Source organism: Rhinatrema bivittatum, chromosome 4 (assembly GCF_901001135.1).
Source record: "Rhinatrema bivittatum chromosome 4, aRhiBiv1.1, whole genome shotgun sequence".
Classification (NCBI taxonomy): Eukaryota; Metazoa; Chordata; class Amphibia; order Gymnophiona; family Rhinatrematidae; genus Rhinatrema; species Rhinatrema bivittatum.
The window spans coordinates 344050242-344074014 of record NC_042618.1 but is presented as its reverse complement, the minus strand read 5'-3'; the positions used below and the strand labels follow the sequence as shown (position 1 = coordinate 344074014).

General features: G+C 47.7%; 2 protein-coding genes across 4 annotated transcripts in view; one reads left to right on the top strand and one right to left on the bottom strand.

Annotated features, from left to right (window-relative positions):
- Positions 1-1033: 1033 nt before the first annotated feature.
- NAT9 (N-acetyltransferase 9 (putative)) lies at positions 1034-15434 on the bottom strand. Of its 3 annotated transcripts, none has more exons than XM_029600601.1 (7): positions 15385-15434; positions 5554-5667; positions 4419-4528; positions 2463-2603; positions 2200-2259; positions 1885-1979; positions 1034-1785 (listed from the first exon to the last, which is right to left on the bottom strand). In XM_029600601.1, exons 2-7 carry the CDS (start codon positions 5628-5630, stop codon positions 1639-1641), a joined length of 630 nt encoding a protein of 209 aa, XP_029456461.1. In that variant the 5' UTR covers positions 5631-5667; positions 15385-15434; the 3' UTR covers positions 1034-1638. The 3 variants fall into 3 exon arrangements, with proteins under 3 accessions (XP_029456461.1, XP_029456460.1, XP_029456462.1); XM_029600600.1 differs by lacking the exon at positions 15385-15434 and adding an exon at positions 15221-15371; XM_029600602.1 differs by lacking the exon at positions 15385-15434 and adding an exon at positions 15241-15371.
- An 86-nt stretch (positions 15435-15520) lies between these two features.
- Positions 15521-23773, top strand: part of TMEM104 (transmembrane protein 104) — a 164192-nt gene continuing 155939 nt past the window's right edge. Inside the window, 2 exon segments of the mRNA XM_029600599.1 lie at positions 15521-15681; positions 16234-16345. Coding sequence (XP_029456459.1) covers positions 16253-16345 — 93 coding nt within the window. The 5' untranslated portion in view covers positions 15521-15681; positions 16234-16252.

Genomic DNA, 23773 nt, shown 5'->3' with positions numbered 1-23773 from the left:
CCACTAATGCCTGCTTGGGCGGAAGCTCTGACGGGACCCCCTGGCGAACCGGTCTCTTAAAGACCGCCTGCTTCCTAGCCAGGAAAGCCTGATGCAGAAGGAAGATAAACTCCCCCGGGACCTCCTCTCCCTCCGAAGGATGGTCTGGCATCGGCATGCCCTCAACAAAAGGGCAATCTGCTCCACAGGGGCTAAAACGGGGGAGAGGGGGAATCCTCCTCCCGTGACCCCAGCTGTGGAGGAGCCACCACCCACGGGAGGGGGCACAGGCCCCACCGACCGAAGACCTGATTTTCCCGGCCTAAGGCCAGAGGAGGAACCCTCCTGGCCCGAACTGCAGCCCGGGCAAAGGGAAGCCGCATCGAACGCCTGCCCCAGCGCACCACACGCGCAGCAGGCCAACATTTTGGAGCGAGGCTGCGCAGCCACACAGTCCGGGTGCGAAAAAATCAGGTGCGTTGGGCCTAAAGCGCAGCTCCCAGAAGCAGAGAGGCGCAGAAAAAAAACCAACGAGGAGGAAACAGACTGTGAGCCGTGGCTGCCGACCCACATCAGCAGTTCCTTCTCCTTTCCCCGCCGTCAAAGCGCCCGGAACCCCGGGTGCCAACGAAACTGCGCGAGAAGACCATCTGCTTAAATCCCACTGGCCTGCCTGCACGCGGACAAGGTCCGTCCCCAGCACAGACTCCTTTCCTCAGTCCGAAGAAAACATATATATTTTTTTTTTTTAACATTATGGAGTCAGACTTAGAGCAGCAGGGATCCAAAGGAGAAGCTACGGTGTGTGAGGGAGCCAGGAGCCCCTGGCTATCAAGCACACCAGCCTGTTGAGGATAAAGCCGCAGTCAGGGGTGTCCAACCCCCCAGTCGCGGGGCTTCCGCTGAGGGATGGCCCACGACGGCACCTAACACCTCAGGAAGCTAGCCTACCAACTATCTAAAATTCTTTATTTTTTTAAACTAACAGACTGCAGGAGTGCACCTCTACCATCTGCTGGAGTCAGAGAAATACTGAGGGACTGCAGGTGGCACACTGGTATATGTAGCAGTGCCCAAGGTTTTGCTCTCTGACTCCATCTGCTGGTAGGGATGCACAACCCACTGATCTGGGTATGTTCAGGAACTTTGGTTTCCATCACTGTTCTTTTCTTTCTTGAATGGCAAGTAAATTTCACTGTGTACAACCTACAGAGCACACTCAAGTTTACTACAGATAAGCAAAATCTTCGGCAAGAAGGCAGGCAGATAAAAGATCTGGTTAAAAAAGGCACACAATTCTGTAAGGCAGAAAGATTTTGAAAGATTTAAAATTTCCTGCAACTTCACAGAAGTGGAAAAATCCACCCAAAAGCACTGTGCCACCAAAATTTTCTGGAACCAGCCTATTGTGATTTTTTTGCCCATGGGTGCAAAAATAAAACCTACACATAACCCACAAGCAATGTCAATTGGAGAAAAGATTTTTAGCTGACATCTGTTGCTAGAGAGGTTTGTGGTTTTTTTTTTTTGGAATGAGTAAATCCTACAGCAGCCTGTCCCATATGCAGTAATATTCAGTCTCCCTTCCCTGGAGGCCTAACTGGCCCAAAGAGGAAACCAGCAGATTGTCTGCTGCCTATGAGGATAACGGAGAAGTCTTCAGATCAATGACTGCTGGCTATGCTGTCTTGTTTCACTGTATTTTGCCTCTGTCACATGGTCTGCCAGTGCTAGGAGCCACTCCTTCTGCTGCTCATCCATGACCAGCTTCATCGTTACCTCCTGGAACACACTGCTCACTGACACCTGTACGATACAAGAGAAAAGATCACAGGAGGAGACACCTCCCTCACCATCATGTCCTGCTGCCAAGAGAACTTTAGTTTACATAAGAGAGCATCTCACCTCCTCAAAATGAAGCTTCTGGAACATGCAGATGCTGGCTTTGTTTTCCTGGCCAATTTTAGCTTCAAAGCTGGCGATTCCTAGCTTTGTAAGCCCTGCAAGATGAAGCATGGTGAGAGCTCAACATACAATATCTGTCTCTGTCAATCATCAAAACCTGACATGCTTGGCAGTATCTCTCTGCATGTACTCCTGCATATGGGCAGTATGGTCATCACATGGCACGGGCCAAAATGCATTTGGGACTATCATTTCCCATGTAATCCAGGCAGCATCTTCCCCTCCCCTTTGGCCATGAAACCACTTTCAACTTACCATAAAACATCATCATCAGAGCTGCCTCCTTTCCAAACCCTTTACCACGGTAATTTGGTTCTAAAAGAGAACAGAGATACAAGGTGAAGATTGAACCCATGAGCCGTACCTGCTGATACAACTTAAGACAGCAGTTACACCAGGATGACAGCTGAATGCTGCTGTGGTGATGCAGCATTATAGAAACAGGGACACGAGGGTTTATAGTTAGAATTCAGGGCATGGGAGAAAGAAAAGAAGGGGCAGAACCAGGTAGAGTGTACCAGCAATCATGACTTCAATCTCGCCAAGTGTTGGATCTTCAGGATCTGTGAGAAATAAGTTCACATCCCCCACCATACAATCTTTATCCATACAAGCCTGCTCGACCCACCTCTTCTGATCTATCACAATAAAGGTGCATTCTGGGAAAACAAACAAAAGGATCAGTCAGTACCACGGTTCATTCTTGTGTTATTACAGGTCAGACCAAAGATGCACTCAGGGCTGATCCTAGGGGAGGGGAATGAGAATTAGTTGCAGCAGGGCCCCAACATTTGAGTGAGAACAGCAAATTAAGGTGCTAGGGTCGGCTTTTTCCTCTTGAACAGGGCGACCTTGACAGATATACGCAGAAGAATAGCTGCAGGCTCAGGCTGTCCTTTAGGGCGATGGAACTGGGATCCCCAGTTTTCAGCCCTGTCTGGCGAAGAAAGGAGAGCAATAAAGGGTCCCCTGCTTGTCTGCCTCAAGAACCAGGGGGGGGATGACCCCACCAGGATCTACCAATCCCCTGGGAGGCCCTACGTAGATTTGCTTTTATCTGTCTTCTCTTTTTTTTTTTTAAACTCAGACTGCAGGCTTTGAACCTCCACCATCTGCTGGAGACAGAGAAATACTGAGGGCCTGCAGATGGCACCTCGGGTTAAGTGTCAGTGTAACTTTCTCTGTCGCCATCTGCTGGAGGAGAGGCAAAGATCTGGGTACATACACGGAACAGCAAATTAAGGTGCTGGGGTCAGTGGCATGAGGCCCCTTAAAGGGTAGGGCCTGAGGCAGTTGCCCTGATTTCCCCTCCACAAAAAAAAGTGCCCCTGGATGAACTCCAATCAACAGGGTCCTAGGCTGTGCATAACCTGGGGAAGGGCAACCAGTGAGACAAATGTATGCAATTGAGCAAGACCAGAGAAACTGCGCTTGTTCTCATTTGAAATTAGGAAATAAAGTAACTGACCTATTATTTGACCACCTTGGTACCTGGTGTACATCAGATACCTGGACTTAGAATAAGTGTATAATAAATAAATTACAACTACTGGCGTTAGAGAAAAAAAAAAAAAGACAAGGCAAAGGACAGAACTTCTTTTTAACTCTGAACTTGCCCTTAATCTATAACCAGAAACTGCCTGCCCCACTGTTCTGCGGAGAATATGTTTGTACTTACAATTTCAAGCTGCTTAAATATATCACAAGAATCTGGAGGCTCCAATCTGGAAAGTAGGAGCATGGTTACTAGGCTGCTTCTCCCACTCTCCTGTGGAAGATTCCTGGTGGTATAAACAGTGGCAGGCCCAAGTCAGGGGTAGCCTAAGCTGCAGACTGGTGCAACGTTGACATGCACGCAAGGGGATCTTTGAAAGTGAGAGACACTGAGGACTGATCATCCAACTCCAAACAAGGCAGCTGAGATAGGTCAGTTGGCTGGACCCCGAGATATCATGTACCAAGACAGTTAACGGAACTAATCGAATAGTTTGTAGTCAGATAATAGATCAGCTACTGAACCAGCTGCCCATGAGGGTTTAGAGGAGCTCTCACTTTCTAAACTGAATTTGTAGCCGCCCATTATTCTTCATGGAATCCTACAGGACCCACATTGAAGAAAACAATGCAAAGAATCCCGCAGGGCACAATGCCCCCTTCATGATAATCTTTACCAGCACTTTCTTACCCCTGGCCATAGTGCACAGAGGTAAGAAAGTGCTGTCTGCCAGTCTCCCAGCTCCAGGATACAGCAAATGGGTCTGGTTTTGGGGCTGGAGTACAGTGTGTGTCTGGGGAGGAGCAATGATTTGGGGAAGCAGGGTATTTGCCCGGGCTCCCAGCACGAAAAGGAGCTCCCTTGAAAAAGGTAAGTGATATCACTGAGACAGAGCGTCAGGGAACCCGGCACTGGCAAGGAACGCCCCTTAGTTTCTGTGCTGAGACCCAGAGCTGGTCCTGACAGAAAAGTTACTCACTGTCTTCATCCTCTCGCCAGCTGCGCTGCATGCTATATTCCTGTTCAAGAGTCAGTGGCTCAGAGGCAGTCAGTTTTTGCAGTGTCTCTGATTTCATCCACTCATGATACCTTCAGCAGAAGGGGATAAAAAAAAAAAAGAATCACATCTCCACCAGAACAATTGGTTCAAAGTCAGACATACAAAAACAGTTGCAATGGCAGAGAAGTATTTTTTTTAGACAATTCAGTTGCCAGTTAAAACAAGCAAGCAAACTGTTTGTTGATATATATTTCATTTCTGACAAGAGCTTTGTATTTAAGGTTTCTAAAAGCATCTCCTATTTGGCAGCTTCTTCCCCAAAACCTAATACACTGGGGTGCCACTGGACTGACTTATCAAAACCCCATGCCAGCCTTGGGTTGATACATGTGAAAACTCAGGAAAGGGGAGTTTTTAAAAACCAGAGGCAGCCATGAAAATAAATACAAGAAATGCAAAATATTAAAATACAACAGAAAGGAGATGAATAAGATCAAAAACGGAAGTCATATATCCAAGAAACAGGCAAACTGATATTCTGAAGAATCAGTACTGCTAATTGAAAGAAACTCCACTGGGAATGCTGTATTAAAAAAACCAGTGTGTGACAAAAACATATTATGATGGCAGATAAGGACCACCTAGTCTGCCCAATTTAACCAAGCTGGATTTACCCTCAATAGCACTTGGATGCCTCACCCAGGATGAGTCTCAGATCCTTAAAATATCCCATGTTTCTATCCAGTTCCCTTAGGTTACCTGATCTTAGGCTTTGGTTCTCCTTTGCTGGAGGCTCATATTCAAAAGTGACCTGCAAAACCACTTCTAGGGTTTAAGGCTTATCAAACCCCATCTCAGAACCTAGGTTTTCCACAAGACAGCCCAACTTCCCACATCCCCAGAAAAATAAAGTGGTCTGTTATATATCAAGCATAGGTGGGTTTTTTTTTTAATTTTTTTTTTTTTAGGTGGGGCGAGGCAGTGCTCCAGGTGCTAGTGCTGAATCAGGTACCCCCTGCCCCTAAGAATATGACCTTACTCCTTGTCCCCTCAAACTAAGCAGGCAAACAATGCCCAAGGTATCAAGTTTAGCCAGTACCAAGACAGACCATACCTGGGAACATGCTGCGAGGTGTATGGCACCAGGGCAACCAGCTTGCCCTGCAGTACAGTGTCCTGGTTAATTCTCATGTTCTCCAGCCTACACAAACGGCTTTCTCAAATGTTTCTGGTGGTGAAAAATGGCACAACAGATATCAGACTTCCCATTACTTGCTTTCAATCCACTCAATCAACATAACCATTACAGAATTAAAACATTAATTAAGCACAGAAAAAGAGATCGTGATTCCTTACTTTATAAAAATATGATTAATAGAATATAACTCATACATTTTATTAGACATGGATGACTGTAATGCATGTTCACTGAAGATGTACAGGAAAATTGGTTCTTAACTGCTAATTTTCGTTCCTGGAATACTAAAGATCAGTCCAGATAAGTGGGTTTTGTATCCCTACCAGTAAATGGAGGCAGAGAATAAAAACTTTTCAGGCACTGCTACTTAACCGAGTGTGCTCCCTGCAATCCCTCAGTATTGACCTGTACCCAAGCCAAGATGTCTGTACACCAAAAACCCAAATTATTTCCATCTAGGGAGAGCAGAGAATCCAAAAGTTGGAGCCCCCTACAAACCTGGAATCCAATATCTCCAACAAGGGCCACAAAAGCTTCCAACCCTAACTGTTTAACATATATACCATCTTTGCAAATACAGCATTATCAGCTTCCCAAAGCAGAAAAGGTCTTTTGAAAAACAAAGGTGACGGGTCTCTGGACCAATCTGTGGTATTCCAGGAAAAGAAAATTATTCCTTACCTGCTAATTTTCGTTCCTGTAGTACCATGGATCAGTCCAGACGGTGGGTTATGTCCCCCGTCCAGCAGATGGAGTCAGACAAGGCTTCGGAGGGTGCTGACATATAAGCCTGAGCAACCTCCACAGATCCTCAGTATAGAGAATATCAAAGCTAGTATAACAAACGAAAGAGGATGGATCAAGTGTAACAATCATCAATTTGATCAGTGCCTAAAATAACTGTCGCAACAACTTGAACTTGCAAGAAGAACTGTAGAACAGCCTCAAAGTAACAGAGGCAAAACACAGAATAGCGAAGTTAGAAATTAGATCGAGTAGGAAAAAACCCCAGACCCCCAATAAAATTAGGGAGGGCGTCTGGACTGATCCATGGTACTACAGGAACGAAAATTAGCAGGTAAGGAATAATTTTCTTTTCCCTGTATGTACCAGGATCAGTCCAGACGGTGGGATGTACCAAAGCTTCCCTACATAGGGTGGGCCCCTGAAAGCCCTGCTCGAATGACCCTGTCACCAAAATACCCTGAAGCTGATGACTGAAGATGTAGCAGATAATGTTTTGCAAAGGTATGCAAAGATTTCCAGGTCGGCGCCCTGCAGATCTCCTGGAGGGAGACTGACTGTAGTTCTGCCCAGGACGCTGCCTGAGAACGGCGAGAATGAGCCTTGACACCCAAAGGAGGCGTGCGACCCGCTCCAATGTATGCTGCCACTATGGCCTCCTTGAGCCATCGGGCAATCGTAGTGTTTGTAGCCCTAGAAACCCTTCTTTGGTCCTGACCAAAGGACAAACAAGTGGTCCGAAACTCGAAAGTCGTTGGTCACCTCCAAGTAGCGGATCAGAGTGTGCTTGACATCCAGATGCCGGAGAGCCCATGACTCGTCCACGGGAAAGGACGGGAGTTCTACCATCTGATTCAGGTGAAACGCGGAGACCACCTTGGGTAGAAATGAAGGGACTGTCCGTAAGGAGACACCCGAATCGGTGAAATGCAGATAAGGTTCCCTGCATAATAGCGCTTGCAGTTCCGACACCCTGCGTGCAGAACAGATGGCCACCAGGAAGACAGCCTTGAGAGTGAGGTCCTTGAGGGTGGTGCCCCGGAGCGGTTCGAAGGGAGGCCCTGCCAGAATCTTGAGGACCAAGTTAAGGTTCCATGAAGGACAGGGATCCTGGACTGGCGGCCGAAGATGCTTCGCCCCTCTAAGGAAACGGGCAATGTCCAGGTGAGATAAAAGTGAAGAATGGTCGGGCGACTGCACTAAAGAGCTCAGAGCAGAAACCTGGAGACGCAAGGAGTTGTAGGCGAGCCCCTTTTCGAGGCCGTCCTGGAGGAACGCGAGAATCTAAGGGACCGAAGCCGTTCTGGGTCGAGTGTCGTGAGAGGTGCACCAGCATTCGTACACTTTCCAAACTCTCACATAAGCGACTGAGGTCGAAGTCTTCCGAGCCTTGAGAAGAGTCGTGACTACTGAATCAGGTGACGGCTTTGCATTGAAGCCGTCACCTTTCAAAAGCCAGGCCGCAAGACAGAAGTGTTCTGCCTGGTCAAAAAATACTGGTCCCTGGTGCAGGAGGCACGGGAGGTGGCTGAGACGCAGAGTACCGTCTAGAGCGAGGTTGACCAAGTCCGCGAACCAAGGACGTCTCGGCCATTCAGGAGCTACCAGGATAACTAGACCCTGGTGTAGTTGTATTCTCCGGAGTACCTTGCCCACTAGCGGCCATGGAGGGAATACATATAGAAGAAGATGACACAGCCAGGGGAGCACCAGAGCGTCCACGCCTTCTGCGCCGTGCTCCCTTCTGCGACTGAACGAGCGCGGTGCCTTGGTGTTGAGGAGAGTGGCCATGAGGTCCAGTCGAGGTGTCCCCCAGCGATGAGTGAGGAGCTGCATCGCCTCGTCGGAAAGTACCCACTCCCCTGGATCGAGGTGCTGTCGACTCAAGAAATCCGCCTGAATGTTGTCCACGCCCGCAATGTGAGATGCTGCCAGGTGTGTGAGATGTTTTTCTGCCCACGACATCAGGCGGGCCATCTCCAGTAAGACATGTCGGCTCTTCGTGCCGCCCTGACGGTTGATGTACGACACCGTGGTCGCGTTGTCCAAGAGAATCCTGACCGCCTGATTTCGCACGCATGGAAGAAAGTGTATGAGGGCCAGCCGTACTGCCCTGGTCTCTAGGCAATTGATTGGCCACGCTGCCTGGACCTTGGTCCACTGCCCCTGCACTGAACTTGTTTGGCACACGGCCCCCCAACCTGCCAAGCTGGCATCAGTGGTAACCACCACCCAGTCCGGGATTTCCAGCGTCCTGCCCTGCGCCAGATGAAGTGGATCCAGCCACCAGCTCAGGCTGGCTTTGGCGAGCTGAGGGAGATGGAGGACCCGCTGATAGTCCCGCGAGACCGGTTTCCATCGAGAAAGTAGCACCCCTTGTAGCGGTCGAAAATGAGCAAACGCCCACGGGACTAGGTCGATTGTAGAGGCCATGGATCCCAGGACTTGAAGGTAATCCCAGGCTGTGGGAGAGGGAAGGCCGACAAAGTGCTGAATCTGTTCCCGTAGAGACTGAGCCCGATCCGGGTGCAAGAAAACCTTGCCCTGAGCTGTGTCGAAGTGGGCTCCCAGAAAATCCAGCGACTGTGAGGGTCGGAGGCTGCTCTTGGTGAAGTTGACTACCCAACCTAGAGCTGAACTACCCGGGCGACCGCTGCTTGACCCTGAGATAGCATCTTCACCCGAATGAGCCAATCGTTCAGATACGGAAGAACTAGGATCCCCTCCCGTCGAAGAGCTGCCGCCACCACCACCATGACTTTGGTGAATGTCCGAGGGGCGGTCGCAAGGCCGAAGGGAAGGGCTTGAAATTGAAAATGCTGACGCAGTATTTTGAAACGAAGAAACCGCTGATGTTCCTCGAGGATAGGAATGTGAAGGTAAGCCTCAGTCAGGTCGAGCGAGGCAAGGAATTCCCCCCAATGTACCGCCGCAATCATCGAGCGTAGAGTCTCCATGCGAAAATGCAGAACCTTGAGGGACTTGTTGACCTCCTTGAGATCCAGAATTGGGCGAAAGGATCCTTCCTTTTTGGGTACCACAAAGTAGATTGAATAATGCCCCAAGCCCACCTCTCCGGAGGGGACGGGAAGGATAGCCCCAGGCACAGGAGTCGGTCCAGCGTCTGTCGAACAGCGATCTGTTTGGTCCCTGAACTACAGGGGGAGAATAGAAATCTGTCCCTTGGAGGTCGCACAAAATCCAAAGCATAACCGCATCTTAGGATGTCTAAAACCCACTAGTTGGACGTGATGTGAACCCACTCCTCGTAGAAGAGAGATATCCGTCCCCCGATCCGGGATGTCAAGGAGTGGGTAAAGATGGCATCATTGAGGGGATTTGGAGGGAGCTCCTTGGGTCGTTCCCTCCCGAGGTGGTCTGCGGCCGTGAAAGGAACAAGGCCACGACTGCGATCTGGAAGAAGGAGTCCTAGGCGTCGATTGTCTGGGAGTGCGATAGCGGCGTTGGGTGCGGGACCGGCTTCTTGCGGGATTAAACGATCTGGAAGTCCTCGGCCAGTCCTCTGGCAGATGATGTACCGCATTTTCTCCCAATGATTTGATGATCTGGTCCAGATCCTCACCGAAGAGAAACTTACCTTAAAGGGGAGAGACCCCAGACTGGACTTGGAGGAAGAATCAGCCGACCAGTTGCGAAGCCAGAGAAGACTCCTCGCAGCAACCACCGAAACCATGGATCGCGCCAGGATGCGGAGTAGATCATACTGAGCATCCGCCCCATAGGCTATGACGGCCTCCAGGCGGTCCGCTTGGCTTGATTCCTCCTGGGGCAGATCTTGCGATGTGAGGAGCTGCTGAACCCAGCGGAGCCCCGCTCTCTGAGCTAGGGAACTGCAGATTGCAGCGCGTACACCAAAAGTCGAGACCTCAAATACCCTTTTAAGGTAAACCTCCAGTTTCCTGTCCTGTAGGTCACGCAAAGCCTTGCCCCCTGTGACCAGAATAGTCGTCCGCTTGGTCACCGCAGAGTCCACTTTCAGCACCTTAAGGAGCTCAAGGAAATCATCGGGAAGGGGATATAGCTTTTCCATCGCTCTGCTAACTTTGAGTGAGGCCTCGGGAGTATCCCATTCCCTGGCCAGTAGCTGAAGGAAGGTGGGATGGGTGGGAAAGGCCCTGGACAGAGGGCGCAGCCCCGCTAGGACCGGATCTCCCTTTTTGCTTGTGGACGAGATGATGGGTGTGGGCGGCCCTGGAGGATCGGGGGGGGGGGGGAGGCTCAATGTCCAGCTCGTGTAAGATATGAGGTATGACGGCGTCCAACTCGTCCTTCTGAAAAATTCGGAGTACCCTTGAATCATCGCCGTCCACCTGTGCCATGAGGAGGGGGGTCGTCCTGATGGGGAGGGGAAGTGTCTCCCCCCTGGTCCGGGGCTGGGTCCGCCGCCGCCACCCCCGCTGGGGGAACTACAAAGCGCACCCTGGAGGCCCCCTGAGTGGCCCCAGGCGCCCCCCCCCCACTGGGTCCTGGTCCCCCGCCGCTGGATCCGCTATCCTGGGGACCTTGGGAGGCGGGGGTCCCCCCCGTGGGCTCCGTAGGCTGCTCCAAACGCTGCAAATATACGTTATGCATGAGCAGAATAAATTCTGTTGAAAAGGGGGGGGGGGGGGGGGGCCCGGGGAGAAAATGAGGGGGGTCACCCCGCTGTCCCTGGAGGCCCAGCGGAGGAATCAGAGTGAGGATCAGTGGTGGGCACTCTGAGAAATCCTCCCCATCATCTCCTGAGGGCTCCTGTCCATGAAGCTCCGATTCTAAGATGGCCGCCGTTCCCGTGTGAAGTATGAACGGGGCTGGCCCATGTTCCCTGAGGCGCGCTGACTCACGCCCAGAAGGACAGCCTGGCGGCTGAGAGGTGCCCTCCCCACCAGGGAGGCACCTCATGCACACCTCCTCACGGGATAGCCACAATCCCAGCTCCCCGCACGCCAAACATGCAGACCTCGGCATGCTCGGCGGGGGGCGGAAGGGGGGGGGAACTGCGCCGCTAAGGATCCGAGGGGGGATCGCGCCGCGGGGGAGCGGGAAGACGCATCCGCTAACCCTGCCGACCCAGTAGGTAACAGCAGAGGAATATAACCTCTCTGCTGCCACGGTCCCGGGGAATGCGCTTCACGGGACCGAGGGTCGGGCCACGGCGAGGGGGGGAGAGGTTGAAACCTCCAACATCCACCCCCTAATCCGATAAGCTGAAAAAGACCCTGCTGAAACTTAAAACAAGAAATCACAAGAGCACTTACCCTGTGAGAGAAAGCAGATAGTAAAGGTAAGGAGACAAGACAGCACTGCCTGCAAGTGCATGGAACTCCCAACCCCTTATAAATAATTTTTTTTTTTTTTTTTTTTTTTTTTAAACTTGATCCAACCAAAAAAGCCAAGAAGTAGTGAGAGGAAAGAAAGGAGTCCTCTAGACAGGGGGAGCAAAGCTCCCCTCCTCCTATCTGCTGAAGTCAGGAAGATACTGGGGATCTGTGGAGGGTGCTCAGGCTTATATGTCAGCACCCTCCGAAGCCTTGTCTGACTCCATCTGCTGGACGGGGGACATAACCCACCGTCTGGACTGATCCTTGTACATACAGGGAATGACAATTAGCAGGTAAGAACCAATTTTCCTTTTCTGTTCATAACCCAGATCAGTCCAGAGAAGTGGGATGTACCCAAGCCCCTCTAAACTGGGTGGGAACCTGGAAGACCACTTGCAACATACTTTCTCCAAACATCGCTTCTTTTGACGCCCAAACATCCAGGCAGTAGTGTTTGGTAAAAATGTGCAGAGAAGACCATGTTGTTAACCAACAAATCTCCTGCGGAGATACCAGCTGACACTTCGCCCAGGAGGCTGCCTGCGTCCTAGTAGAATGCGCCTGCAACCTCTCTGGAACTGATCGACCCTTACATAGATTGGCCTGAAACAATTGCTTCCTTCAACCATCTCGCAATCGTGCTCTTAGAAGGTTTACATCCTTTCTTTGCTCTACTGAACAAAACAAAAAGATGATCTGCCCTCCAAAAGTCTTTGGTATTCTTAATATATTGCACCAGAGCCCAAACAAACATCCAATAAGTGAAGCATTTCCACCAACTTGTTGAGATGAAACAAGGATATGACCTTTGGCAAAAAGGAAAGAACCATACACAGTGATACCCTGTTGTCCGAAACCCATATAAAAAGGACTTTTGCATGACAAGGCCTGAGCTGTTCTAACTCTTCTCCAAACAACAGCTTTCCTTTAAAGTGGAGTTTACACAGCTGCTCTTTAGACCTCACATCCACCACTCACCACAGGAGTCTCCATGCTGCCAGTGCGGAAACCATATTCCTGGCTGACGTCCGGACCATGTCATACAGGGCTTCCCCCACCTAGGCCATACCTGCTTCCAACCGAGCTGCCTGATTGGAATCAGATGAAGATCCTGACGTCTTCTCCTGTGCCTTCTGCACCCAGCACAAACAAGCTCTCTGCATCAGGCTAGCACAGACTGCAGCTCAAAAGCTCAAAGCCAAGCCCTCCAACAGTCTCTTCAACTCAATTTCCAACATCCGATTCTGGATATCCTTTAGCACAGCTGACCCTAGTACAGGAATGGTCGCCTTCTTTGTCACCTCAGACACCACATTATTTACCTTCGGAAGTCTCCAAAGGTTCAAGGTCTTCTCCAGCAAGGGATACAACTTAGCCATAGCCCTGGCTACCTTCAGCCTGCCTCCGGAGAATCCCACTCCTGGTCAACCAATTTCTTCACCTTCTTTGGTAAAGGAAAAGCCTTTGGTGGCCCATGCAGCCCATCCAGGACAGGATGTACAACTTCATTGTCCAGAGGCTCCTACGTGATCTTGATCCCCCTTTCCTCCAGCACCTGGGGCATAAGAGAACATAGTTCTTCCTTATGGAATAATTTCCCCACCCTAGGATCGTCCTCTTCTGCCACAGGTATCTCCTCCACCTCAGGTACACTACCCGTCGGTGCGTCCACAAGATCAACGTCCAGAGCCCTCACCCCCCCCCCCCCTCCCAATAGACTTTCACCTTCTGAATCCTTAGATGACTCCTCATCTTCATCAGACAGGCATCGCAGACCCAGGAGCTGAAGAAGCCTCCCTGACCGTAACTGCACAGGAGCTCTAGGTCTCTTGTCTGAGTGCTGGGACTTCTCGGTGGCCGAACAATTACTCACTGCTTTCCTCTTAGCCAAATAAGCTTCATGGAGCAGCAGAACATCATCTGTGGAAAAGAAATCCTCAGAACCACTGGCCCCTTTCTCCAGTGTCCTCATCTGGCTCCGCTGCCAGTTCTCTAACTTCCTCAGGACATTGCTCCACCGGAGACAGCGGGGGAGGGGAGTCCCTGAACTCCCTAGCAGAAGTAAGCCTCCTAGCCGGTGGAGGCAAACATGGCTATTTACTCCGATACCCCCCAGGGCCTCCTGAATGGGACCTGAAGAACGCATGCAGAGGTCACTTCTAGGCCCCTTGGATGAGATCCCTTCCTCTTCGGAGGCATAGCTGGCGCAGTGAGGCGTGATTGCTTCACTCCATAGACCCGACACTTTCCCGTGCTCAGCGGGAGGCGCCATGCTTTTGTCGTGGAAAAATATCTTCCCGAGAGTAGTGATTACTGAGTCACTCCTGCTGGCACCTTCCCGGCCCCCCGGTGCTGCCAAGTCGCACGAGTCTTTTCACCCTCAAGGGCCTGTTGACCGTGTGGCGTGCTTGCTGCCTGCAGTCTTGGCGGAGATTCTCTCCCCTCTGAAAACACAGGCACCACACAAGGCCACAATGGAGTGTGATCAACTCAATCTGCAGGTCCAACAAACTTTCCTGCACTCTTCGGGTGACTATCATTCCTGCTTGCCATGGCCAGCCTGCCTACATGCTGCTGAGTGCAGAGATCATGGAGCCTTCCCACTGGCACACAAACATCCTCTCCACTCTGGTCCAGACCCCCTGTGCTGCTGTCGAGTCACGGGCTCTCTCTCTTACTCCCAATTCTGGCTTTCATGCTTGGTAACAGCTGCACTAATAGCCCTGCTCTGCACTTTGCATTTTTTTTTTTAAGGTGACAGTGCAAAGGCCAAGTCAATTCAGGGATCTCCAACCCCCTGGTTTACCTGAGGGATGGCCCACAAAGGAACCTAACACGTCAGGGAGCTCCCATGACATCCATCGTGCTCTCTCTTCTTCCTTTATTTTATTTTCTAAACACCAGTCTGCAGGTCTGCACCTATATCATCGGCTGGAGCCAGAGAAATACTGAGGGACTGCAGGTGGCACTCTTAGTTATGTAGCAGTGCCTGAAAAGTTTTTAATCTCTGCCTACATGTGCTGGTAAGGATGCAAAACCACTTGTCTGGACTGCTCTGGGGTATGAACAGGAACGATATTTATTATTAAAGTCTGAGTTAATAAAAGAACATCGATAAATATACTTTAAAAAAATGCCCCACCAAGACTTCCCATGCTGGCTCAGACCAGCATGGGAATTCTGTTTCTGGCAGTGGTAAGCAACTGGTGCTAGCAGAAGTCAGAATCCTCAAAAATGAATCAGAGCAGTCCCTAACCACTTCAAACACAGGCCAAAACAAACAAAACTCCACCCCCAAACCCACAGCAAGAAGATGCAGCTGCTGAAGAGATTTCACCATGTACAGGAATAGAACAAGCTGGCCCACTCTTCAAAGCTAATCACTTCACTTTACTATCTTTAATCGTTCTTTCTTTCCTCGCTGCTTTACATAAAACACTTTCGGTTACAATCCACGTTTTCCACCGTGGCCTTTGGCTTCTCCTATTTAAAAATTCCCCCCCAGGCGGCCATCACACCTTGCCCTTAAAGCACTGACATGGGGCTGGCACATGACACCTCCCCGCCCGCAGCCTGATTCCTCTCCCAATCTCGTGACTGATTCCCTTCCGAGAGACCGGCAACCAGCCGGCGGTCAGCGGTGAGACAAACAAAACACCCGCCCCGAGACGAAAGGACTCACCTCTACCCCCTCGCTCCGCCTCTCCATGCATCCAATCCGCACGTTTGCTCCGCAGCACGTGACAGGGGAGCCACCGCTTTCGAAGCCTGTGACGCGTGCGGAAAGAATCTGGAGCGGTCACATGACCGTTTGCGGTTGTGGCCTGGCTCGCCATTGGTTGTCTGTGTCGAGTTACGTGAGCTGTCAGCTAGTGACCGGAAGTGCAAGTTTTCCTGCGTCCGCACCGGGCTCTGCCGCTCGGTGTACCGGTGCCTGCACCCATGCGGAGCGGGCCTCAGACGCTGTGGCTGCATGCAGGTATCCCGAGTCTCGGTGTATTTCTGGTCATGGCGGCATTAATCCCGAGTTTCGGTTCGTGGGAAATCTCCCAAAGAAGGGCTGCTTTTGGGGTGCTTGTGTTATCTGACTATTGATGTTTGCAGTTTTTTTAAATTCGGGGAACACTTCCCACCCACCTAACTAATCCTCATAAAATAACTTGATAAGAGACTCCAACGCGACTTTTATTATAATTCTGGCCATTTGCAGGACCTAATTTTTTAAGTTTTTGTGGTGCTGCCCTTACTTAGAATGAACGATTACACTGTGTTGGTGGAGATTTGGTGAAAGAAGGAATTATACGGGTCTGTAATATTTGTATCAAGGACCTTTTTAGGGTGGAGGGGATTTTTTTTTATGTAAATGGCAAGTGGGTTGCAGTTCCTAAGTTTCCATTGGTTTTCTGCCAGCAGTTACAGTTTTATCATTTGCTATATAGGCCTCCGTTGTTGAAAGATTTCAGTGTCATATAAAGAATTGAGAATTTCCTCTGGTGATGATTCTAATTCACAGTTCATATTTTATGTGAAGGTCTAAATGCTTGAAATAAATGCAGACAGCTCTCCCTCCACTCGTGGCTTTTAGTACTCCATCAAACATGGCTGGTGAGATCACAGAGACGGGGGAGCTCTACTCACCATATGTAAGTATAGGTGCCATTTTACTATACGTCAAAGCTTCTACAATTCTGAAAATTCATTTCATGCAAAATGTTGATATTTAGAATTGCTCCTTATTGTTTGCTTTAATCTTTCCATTTTAGCAAGATAATGCAAATTAAGAGCTGCTAAAGGAAAGGTTTGCATTTTGGAGGGAGATGGGAGAGAGAGAATATGTGGCTTTCATGTATGTATTTTTTAAAATTTGTATCCTAAGGTGGTTTGCTGATTTTCTTCTGCCATTTTAAGGCAAGATCAACTTATACTAATTGCCTGATATAAAATATAGAGGGATTCCAGTTTTTTGTTTGATTATTTACATGGTTTATTTTCTTGGTAATCAGAACATATGCAGGAAAGCAAGTGGACAGTGTGGCAACCCAGAATACACCAACTGTTTTAATGTCCTTTGTCCCATTAGCTGTAATTTGTAATTCATGATTTTCAGCCCAATTTCATTTAAAGCAGCAATGACATTAAAAAAAACAATTTTTAAATATGTGTTTACCTATTTCATAGTTCTGTCATTTGCACTCTAGCTCTTATTCCCAGTCTCCTTTCTAGTACTTGGGTTTGGGGCTTTCAGTTGGATATGAAAAGTCTTAGCAGATCAAACTGATGTTTGTGCATGTTGTGCTTAAGTTTTTGTGTCTTTCTCCCTGCCCCCTCCCCAATACATACCTTTTGAATTACGGGACCCAGCGTGGAGCTAGGTCCTTGGATGATTACATCATTTCAGTTATCAAACTTGGGAAGTCTTTCGGGGGATGCAGAAGGGGCACAGTGTTGGGAATTTTGCCATAAGAAATGTATTGGTACTAGAACTGAGGCTAGATAGAACGTTGCTTGTTCTACTTGTTGTGAGTAATAAGGGGTGGATGTGAGAGGGTTCTTCTATTAGTTTTAGCTAGGAAGATGCTCATTTTAATTCAGCAGTAGAATACCTGATTAGAAATTTGCAGGATCAAATCTTGAGCATCCCAGTTGAAAAATAGGCTGTGGCAGCAAATGTAGAGCCATCACACTCATATTTTACTTTTTTTTTTTTTAATTGAAAGCAATCATTTTTCTTACTGTAGGCTTTGACAGTTTATGCTGTATTTTAACTTCCTGCAAATTAGTCTGGTGCTTTATTAACAGTGATGATCAGGACAGAGGTGCCCCATTGCTTGGTGCCAGTATAATGGGAGTGACTAAAGAAGTGCAGCTGTATATTTTGCATGTGGCATTAAATAATAGGAAAGAAAAAAAGCTTGTTGAGCCTAACTTAGTATTGCAGCAGTTGCTATCCCAATTGAATGAGCCCTTAGAATTATCGGTGGGGTGGGGTTGGTAATTTTGTTTGTATCACAGGCTGCAGTTGGAATTTAGCAATCCAGAAAATTGGGCTAAAAGCTCCCCAGCCCATCTCAGACTTGGGTTTACCCCATTTTGTTGTTGATCACTGAGGGGGTAACTTTCAAAGCCATTTCTACGCATAAAACACAGATATGTGCATAACCCGATTTTTATGCACACACACACAAAAGAAAATAGGTGTTCCACAGGGCGGAGCTGGGGTGGAGTTTGGATTTAAGCACACACCTTTTGATTTTTAAAAAGTGTGTTTTGAAGTTTGCATGCGCAGATTGCTTGTCGCAAAGAGCTGGTGGAGCTTTGTGTGAATGAGCGTGCATTATTTCGGATCATTTTCAAAGCAAACTTGTGCTTAAAAGTTCACTTTGAAAATTGATGTGGCTTATGCACATAGCTGCGGCATAATTACGTGCAGTGTTATGCAGTTCCACTTCCTAATAAGATTTGAAATTCCCCCTTTTAAAAATAGAGGTCGACTTTGGGAAGTACCTATCTAAATCGCAATCCAGAAATGGTCCAGCTCCACTTTAATGGTTCTAGTTTCTTTTAATTGTTTAATATGTAGAAATGTGATCATTTTTGCTTTTTGAGTGATTTAGAGCTAAAGCCTCTCTCCCCTGCCACCCCTTTAAAAAAAAAAACAAAACCTTCTTGAGGTAATGATCCTTTTTTGGGCTGCTGGCAGCATTATTTTTCCTTTTCTTTCTAAAGTACGGGTTGTTGGGCCAACTCTAGCAAAGGACAGGAGTCAGAATGTCCTGCTGGATGTGTTGTGCTTGAGTCTGGGGAGGGATGAAAGACAGCCATAGTGCAATGCAGCAGGGATAGTTTTTAGGGAAGACATCCTCTCCAACCTTCCTCTGCAAGGAAAGCCAATACTGCCCAGCAGACCTTGTGGAGTAGGGGGGATGGGGTAAAGAGTTTAGATATGGTGAGAGTGAAGAGCATTTGAAGGTTGGTTTGGCTATTTGAAAACTTAAAATCTTTGTGGACAGCCATAGAGCATCAACAAAGATGCAAATTTTAATGCACGTGATTGGATCATCTAATGGAGTCATTACGTCTTTGCTGCTGTAAAATAGTTGTGGGGAAAAAAAAAAAAAGCAAAGTTGGCTATTGCAAGGTGATTGCAAAGCTTTCACCTTTCCATTAAAAAATAGTTTAAAACTAGTTGGAGACATGCACCTAGTATAACATAAAGAAGGTTCATAACCTAGTCTTGGGTTTGAAGCACTGGTTTCTACCTGCTGTTATAAATTCATCCTGGCAATATAATGATATCTCTGTATCAAGCTATGGTATGCCCACACCTTGAGTAAAGCTTGCAGTTCTGGTTGCCTCATCTCAAAAAAAAAAAAAAAAAAAAAAAAAAAAGATGTAGTGGAGCTAGAAAAAGTCCAGAGAAGCACCACAAAAACAGTAACTGAGATGGAATAGCTAGCTACCATATGAAGACAACTTAAACAGGTTTAGGGCTCTTCGGCTTGGAGAAGAGCTAACAGAGAGCATTATGGTAGAGAATTAGTGGTGTGGATAACAGATTTAACATTTTAAGACACTTTTTTTTTTTTTCAGCCAATGCATAATTAAACTATGGATTTTTGTTGCTGGAGGATGTAGTCAAGGTTTATAATATAGCTGAGTTTAAAAAAAACAAACATTTTGGCCAAGATTCTGGAAGACAGGCCCATTAATAATTAGCTAGATTTGGGCGTCTTCACTTCTTATTTCTGGAGCAACATAGAATGGGCTTTTCTATTAGGATTGCAAGGGACCCACATTCTCCATTGTTGGAGACAGGATGCTGGGCTTGATGGGGGCAGGCGAGACCGCACTGTGGTCAGGTGCTGTCATTTTTGGCTGAAGCTGCTGCAGTATTTTGGAAAGATAAGTGATGGACTTACACTTTATATATTAAACTGTTTGGAGGGGAGAAAGTCTATTGCATCTGTTGGGAGAGATTACAATATATATGGTTATTAATTTTTTCAAATATAATAATGTTTGCCCTCATAGCTAGTGATGGTTTTGGCCATAATTACAAATGCTAGAGGACTACACATAAAGGGACTTTTTATTTTCCTCTCTCTGAAGGATAGATTCACTGCAATGTATGAGAGCCCTTTTTCTTTTACATTTTTTTTTTAAATTTAAAAATCAGACAAATACAAAAAGATGTGCAGTGCCGACATCACTGAAGTACGGTTAATTTAATGCACCAAGACCCACACCTGCACTACACTCCAGTATCTCCCCACATATTGTACTCGGTCACATAGCACACAGCCACATCACCTCCTCCTCCTTGGTTCTTTCTATTTCCAGTAAGGTTCCCAAACCTTTTCATAAAAGCTAGTCGTTTTCCGTAAGGCTGAAGTAAATTTTTCCAACACAGCAATATCATGCACCTGCTTACCCCCATGAGCAATAGAGGGCATCGATTTTCCAATAAGTGGCTATTGTGAAACAAGCTGCGAGAATCAAATGACCACTCAGTAGACGCCGATATTTGTCAAGGCCTGTCAATGCCCCCAGCCCCAACATGCATAATTTTAGGATGAAACCGTACCCGGTGGCCCTCCTATCTGAGAAACCGCTGTCGCAATGCTGTTCCAGATTTCCGCCAAAGACTTGCATGTCCACCAGACATGACAATAAGAGCCCTCCTCCCCGCATCCTCGCCTGTGGTGAGAGAGCCACAAAAATGCATCGGATATCTATTTATCCTCCTGACCAGTTTGTACAGGAGGTCACTTCTCCTGCTAGAGATAGAAACTTTGAATACCTTTTTTCCATACAGTCTTCCAATTGTCCTCTGTTACATTCCATTTGTCGATTTTTAAAGCAGTAAGGGGCTCGCTGTCTTCATAAGTCAGGGTGACAGCACGGTACAAGGGAGAGGTAATTTTAAAACCCATGTCCATTTAGGTTCTCTCCTTTCCCAAAGAACCTCTGTCCTCTTTTTGCCTCCTGCAGGTCTTGGAATGGTATCCACCCATCTTCATCCCAGAGTTGTCCCAAGTACTTTTAATTCCTGATTCCCCCCCCAGTCATAGAGCTCCTTATGAAATGTGTTAATTGAAATGTTGGGATTCTCTCTTAAAACCGCTAATGGAGCATGGTGACCTGGTTGTCTATGTAAATGGTTTACAAAGCCGATGCCAAGAAAATGATCCAAAATAATGCACGCTCATTCACACAAAGCTCCACCCGCTCTTTGCGACAAGCAATCTGCGCATGTGAACTTCAAACACACTTTTTTAAAAATCAAAAGGTGTGTGCTTAAATCCAAACTCCACCCCAGCTCCGCCCTGTGGAACACCTATTTTCTTTTGTGTGTGTGCATAAAAGTATGTGCAAAATCGGGTTATGCACATATTTATGTGCACAAGTCACGTGCACATATCTGTGTTTTACTGTTACGCTAGATCTCATTATTTGCCTCACCCATTGTGATGTCAGAGGCTGGGACAACAAGGGAGGCAGATCCATCCCTTCTGCCAATTCCCACCCCCCCTCTAGCGACATCTAGGGTTGTGCAGAATCTTTATTTAGCCATGCTGGCAAGCTTGCCAGTCTAGAAGCCCAGTAATACCCTAGCAAATTAGGTAAAGCCTCCTCCATTCTTAGTACGCCATAGTGCACTTAACTTCATCCTAGGTGCTCTGCCCTGCCATATAAATCGTGACATCGGCCCATTTTTGTTTGCAAAAAAACTTCATTGGAAGGGTGACTGGCAGATGCTGAAACATTGTTTGGTAATATTCATTTTCAAAATCCCAATTCTACCCGCCCACGAAACAAACAATCCCGACCATTTAGAGAGCCCTTTTTCACCACTGATTGTGTGTGTGTGTGTGTGATTTTTTTTAGGATGCCTGCATTCATTTTCTCCGCATGACTTCTTTCGTGCGTAAGCAGTAATTTAATTATTAAAAACTGCAGAAGGATAAATCCGAGGGAGACCTGAGCTGCAGCTATTGGCTGCATCCAAGGGACTCTGCCCGTGTTAGACTGGCAGGTGGCATCCAATTATTATTCACCGGACGTGCCATGTTAGAACTATTACTTGTTCACTGAATAAAGCTGTGTGTTTGCTGTGTTAGTCCTCTTAGATATGCAGAAAGAAGGGTCAACAGATGAGTCAGAGGTGACACCTTTTATTGGTCTAACTCAATACATCTGTGACCAGTTTTCCAGAGCTCTGTTCTCTTCATTAGGCCAATGTAAATGTTGTTTTGCCTTGATGTGAAGAAGGATGCTTACCGTCTACAGCTAGTCACAAATGTTACAAGTGAGTCCAATAAAAAGCAGTCTTGCAGAACAAAAGGCCAGAGGCCCAGCCGCGTTTCCTGGAGTAGATTTGTTCCCTCTGGGGGATGGAAGTGGTTTCCTGTGATATCCTTTGGGCTTGCAGCCAGCTGTTCTTTCAGGCTAAATTTTAACTTGCCGTATCTTCTGAGTGCAGTTTTATTGCTCTCGCTTGGCACATCCACACCAGTTCAGGCATACCTTTAACACAGTGTTTCCTGTCCCTCTCCTGGAGGCACACCTAGCCAGTCAGGAGTGTCCCAATGAAAATGCATAAGATAGATGTGCATACATTGGGGACCTAGGGTTTGCAAATCCATCTTATGTATATTGATTGTGGCAATCCCCAAAAACCCAACTGAATAGGAGTGCCCCCAGAAGAGGGTCGGGGAAACGCTGCTTTAACATGCTGAAGCACAGAATTTGGTGCCCCTTGGGGTTGCAGCAGCAGGACATCACTGAGGGCATGCATCCCAGGAATAGGCGAATGTGGGAAATGCTAAAAGTACGTTGCTGTCATAACCCAAAATATGTAAAGAATATGAGAAATTGCCATTCTGGGTCAGACCAAGGGCCCATCAAGCCCTGCATCCTGTTTTCAGCAGAGGCCAAACTCTGCCACAAGAACTTGGCAAGTTCTATAGTACTTCCTATGCTACTATGAGCATTTAGGTCATTTGTTATAGTCAGCATATAAAGGAAGCAGAAATGCTGAGGGCAGATCCTTGAGGCCTGTCTGTAGCACCTTATATCTTTCAACAGCAGACCAAGTCTCACATCCTTTTTACACTGAGCGTCAATGGGGAAGTAACTATTGAGGAAGACGTTTTTTGGAGTAATCTTTCTATAGGCTCCTGTCTCCTTGCACTTTGCTGATGGTGCAGTGTCAGGCAGCCAGATGGGGAAGAGAAGGCCTGAAAGCCAGGACCTGTGGGAGAAAAATGCGCAGTATTGTAAGCTTGAATCACTAAACTCATTCACATGATGTCTGAGTCAACAAAGGGCTCGATTGTAACTGTCTTTGCCACATGGTGGGGTGGGTGAAAAGTTAGATGGCTGGGTGTCTGTTTTATTGACTTGGACAATAATTTTGATATTGGTGCATGGGCACGCGTGTTTGCCGGCTCGCCCCAAAGGGCACAGCCATTTTATAACATACGCGCACGATATAAAATAGGCTGTACGCGCATACCCATGCGCACAATTTTATATGGATGTGCGCATGAATGCCACCTCTACCGCATAATGGGGGGGAGGTTTAGTAGACACGCGCTCTGACACAATTACCAGTTTCCCCAGTTCATTCCCAGTCCCCCCCCTAGTTAATTAGCCTCCCGTTTACCCTGTTAGCCCCTATCCTTAAAAGCTTGCTAACTAGACTAGCATTTTTTGTTTTAGGACTTACACGCCATCCATAGCAGAAGTAAAGTTACGAGGTAGGGGACCTGGGCGTGCTTGTGTGTGCATTTCCGCGCTGGTTTCATTCGTTAAATCCTGGAACGCCTGTGCAAGGACTACACCCATACCCCATCCCTTTTTTTTTTTTTTGGAAATGTTTTGTGCATGTACACGGCACCTTTTAAAATCCACGTAGCTTGCCCGCCGGCCTTAGTACTCCATCACTGTTAACTTTTTGTTTGAATTCCTCCATGTTCCCATGTGCTAAGAAAAGATTGCCACGTTCTCTCTCTCTCTCTCTCTCGCTCTCTGTTTATTGTATGTGCCATTTTAGATCCAAAGCACTT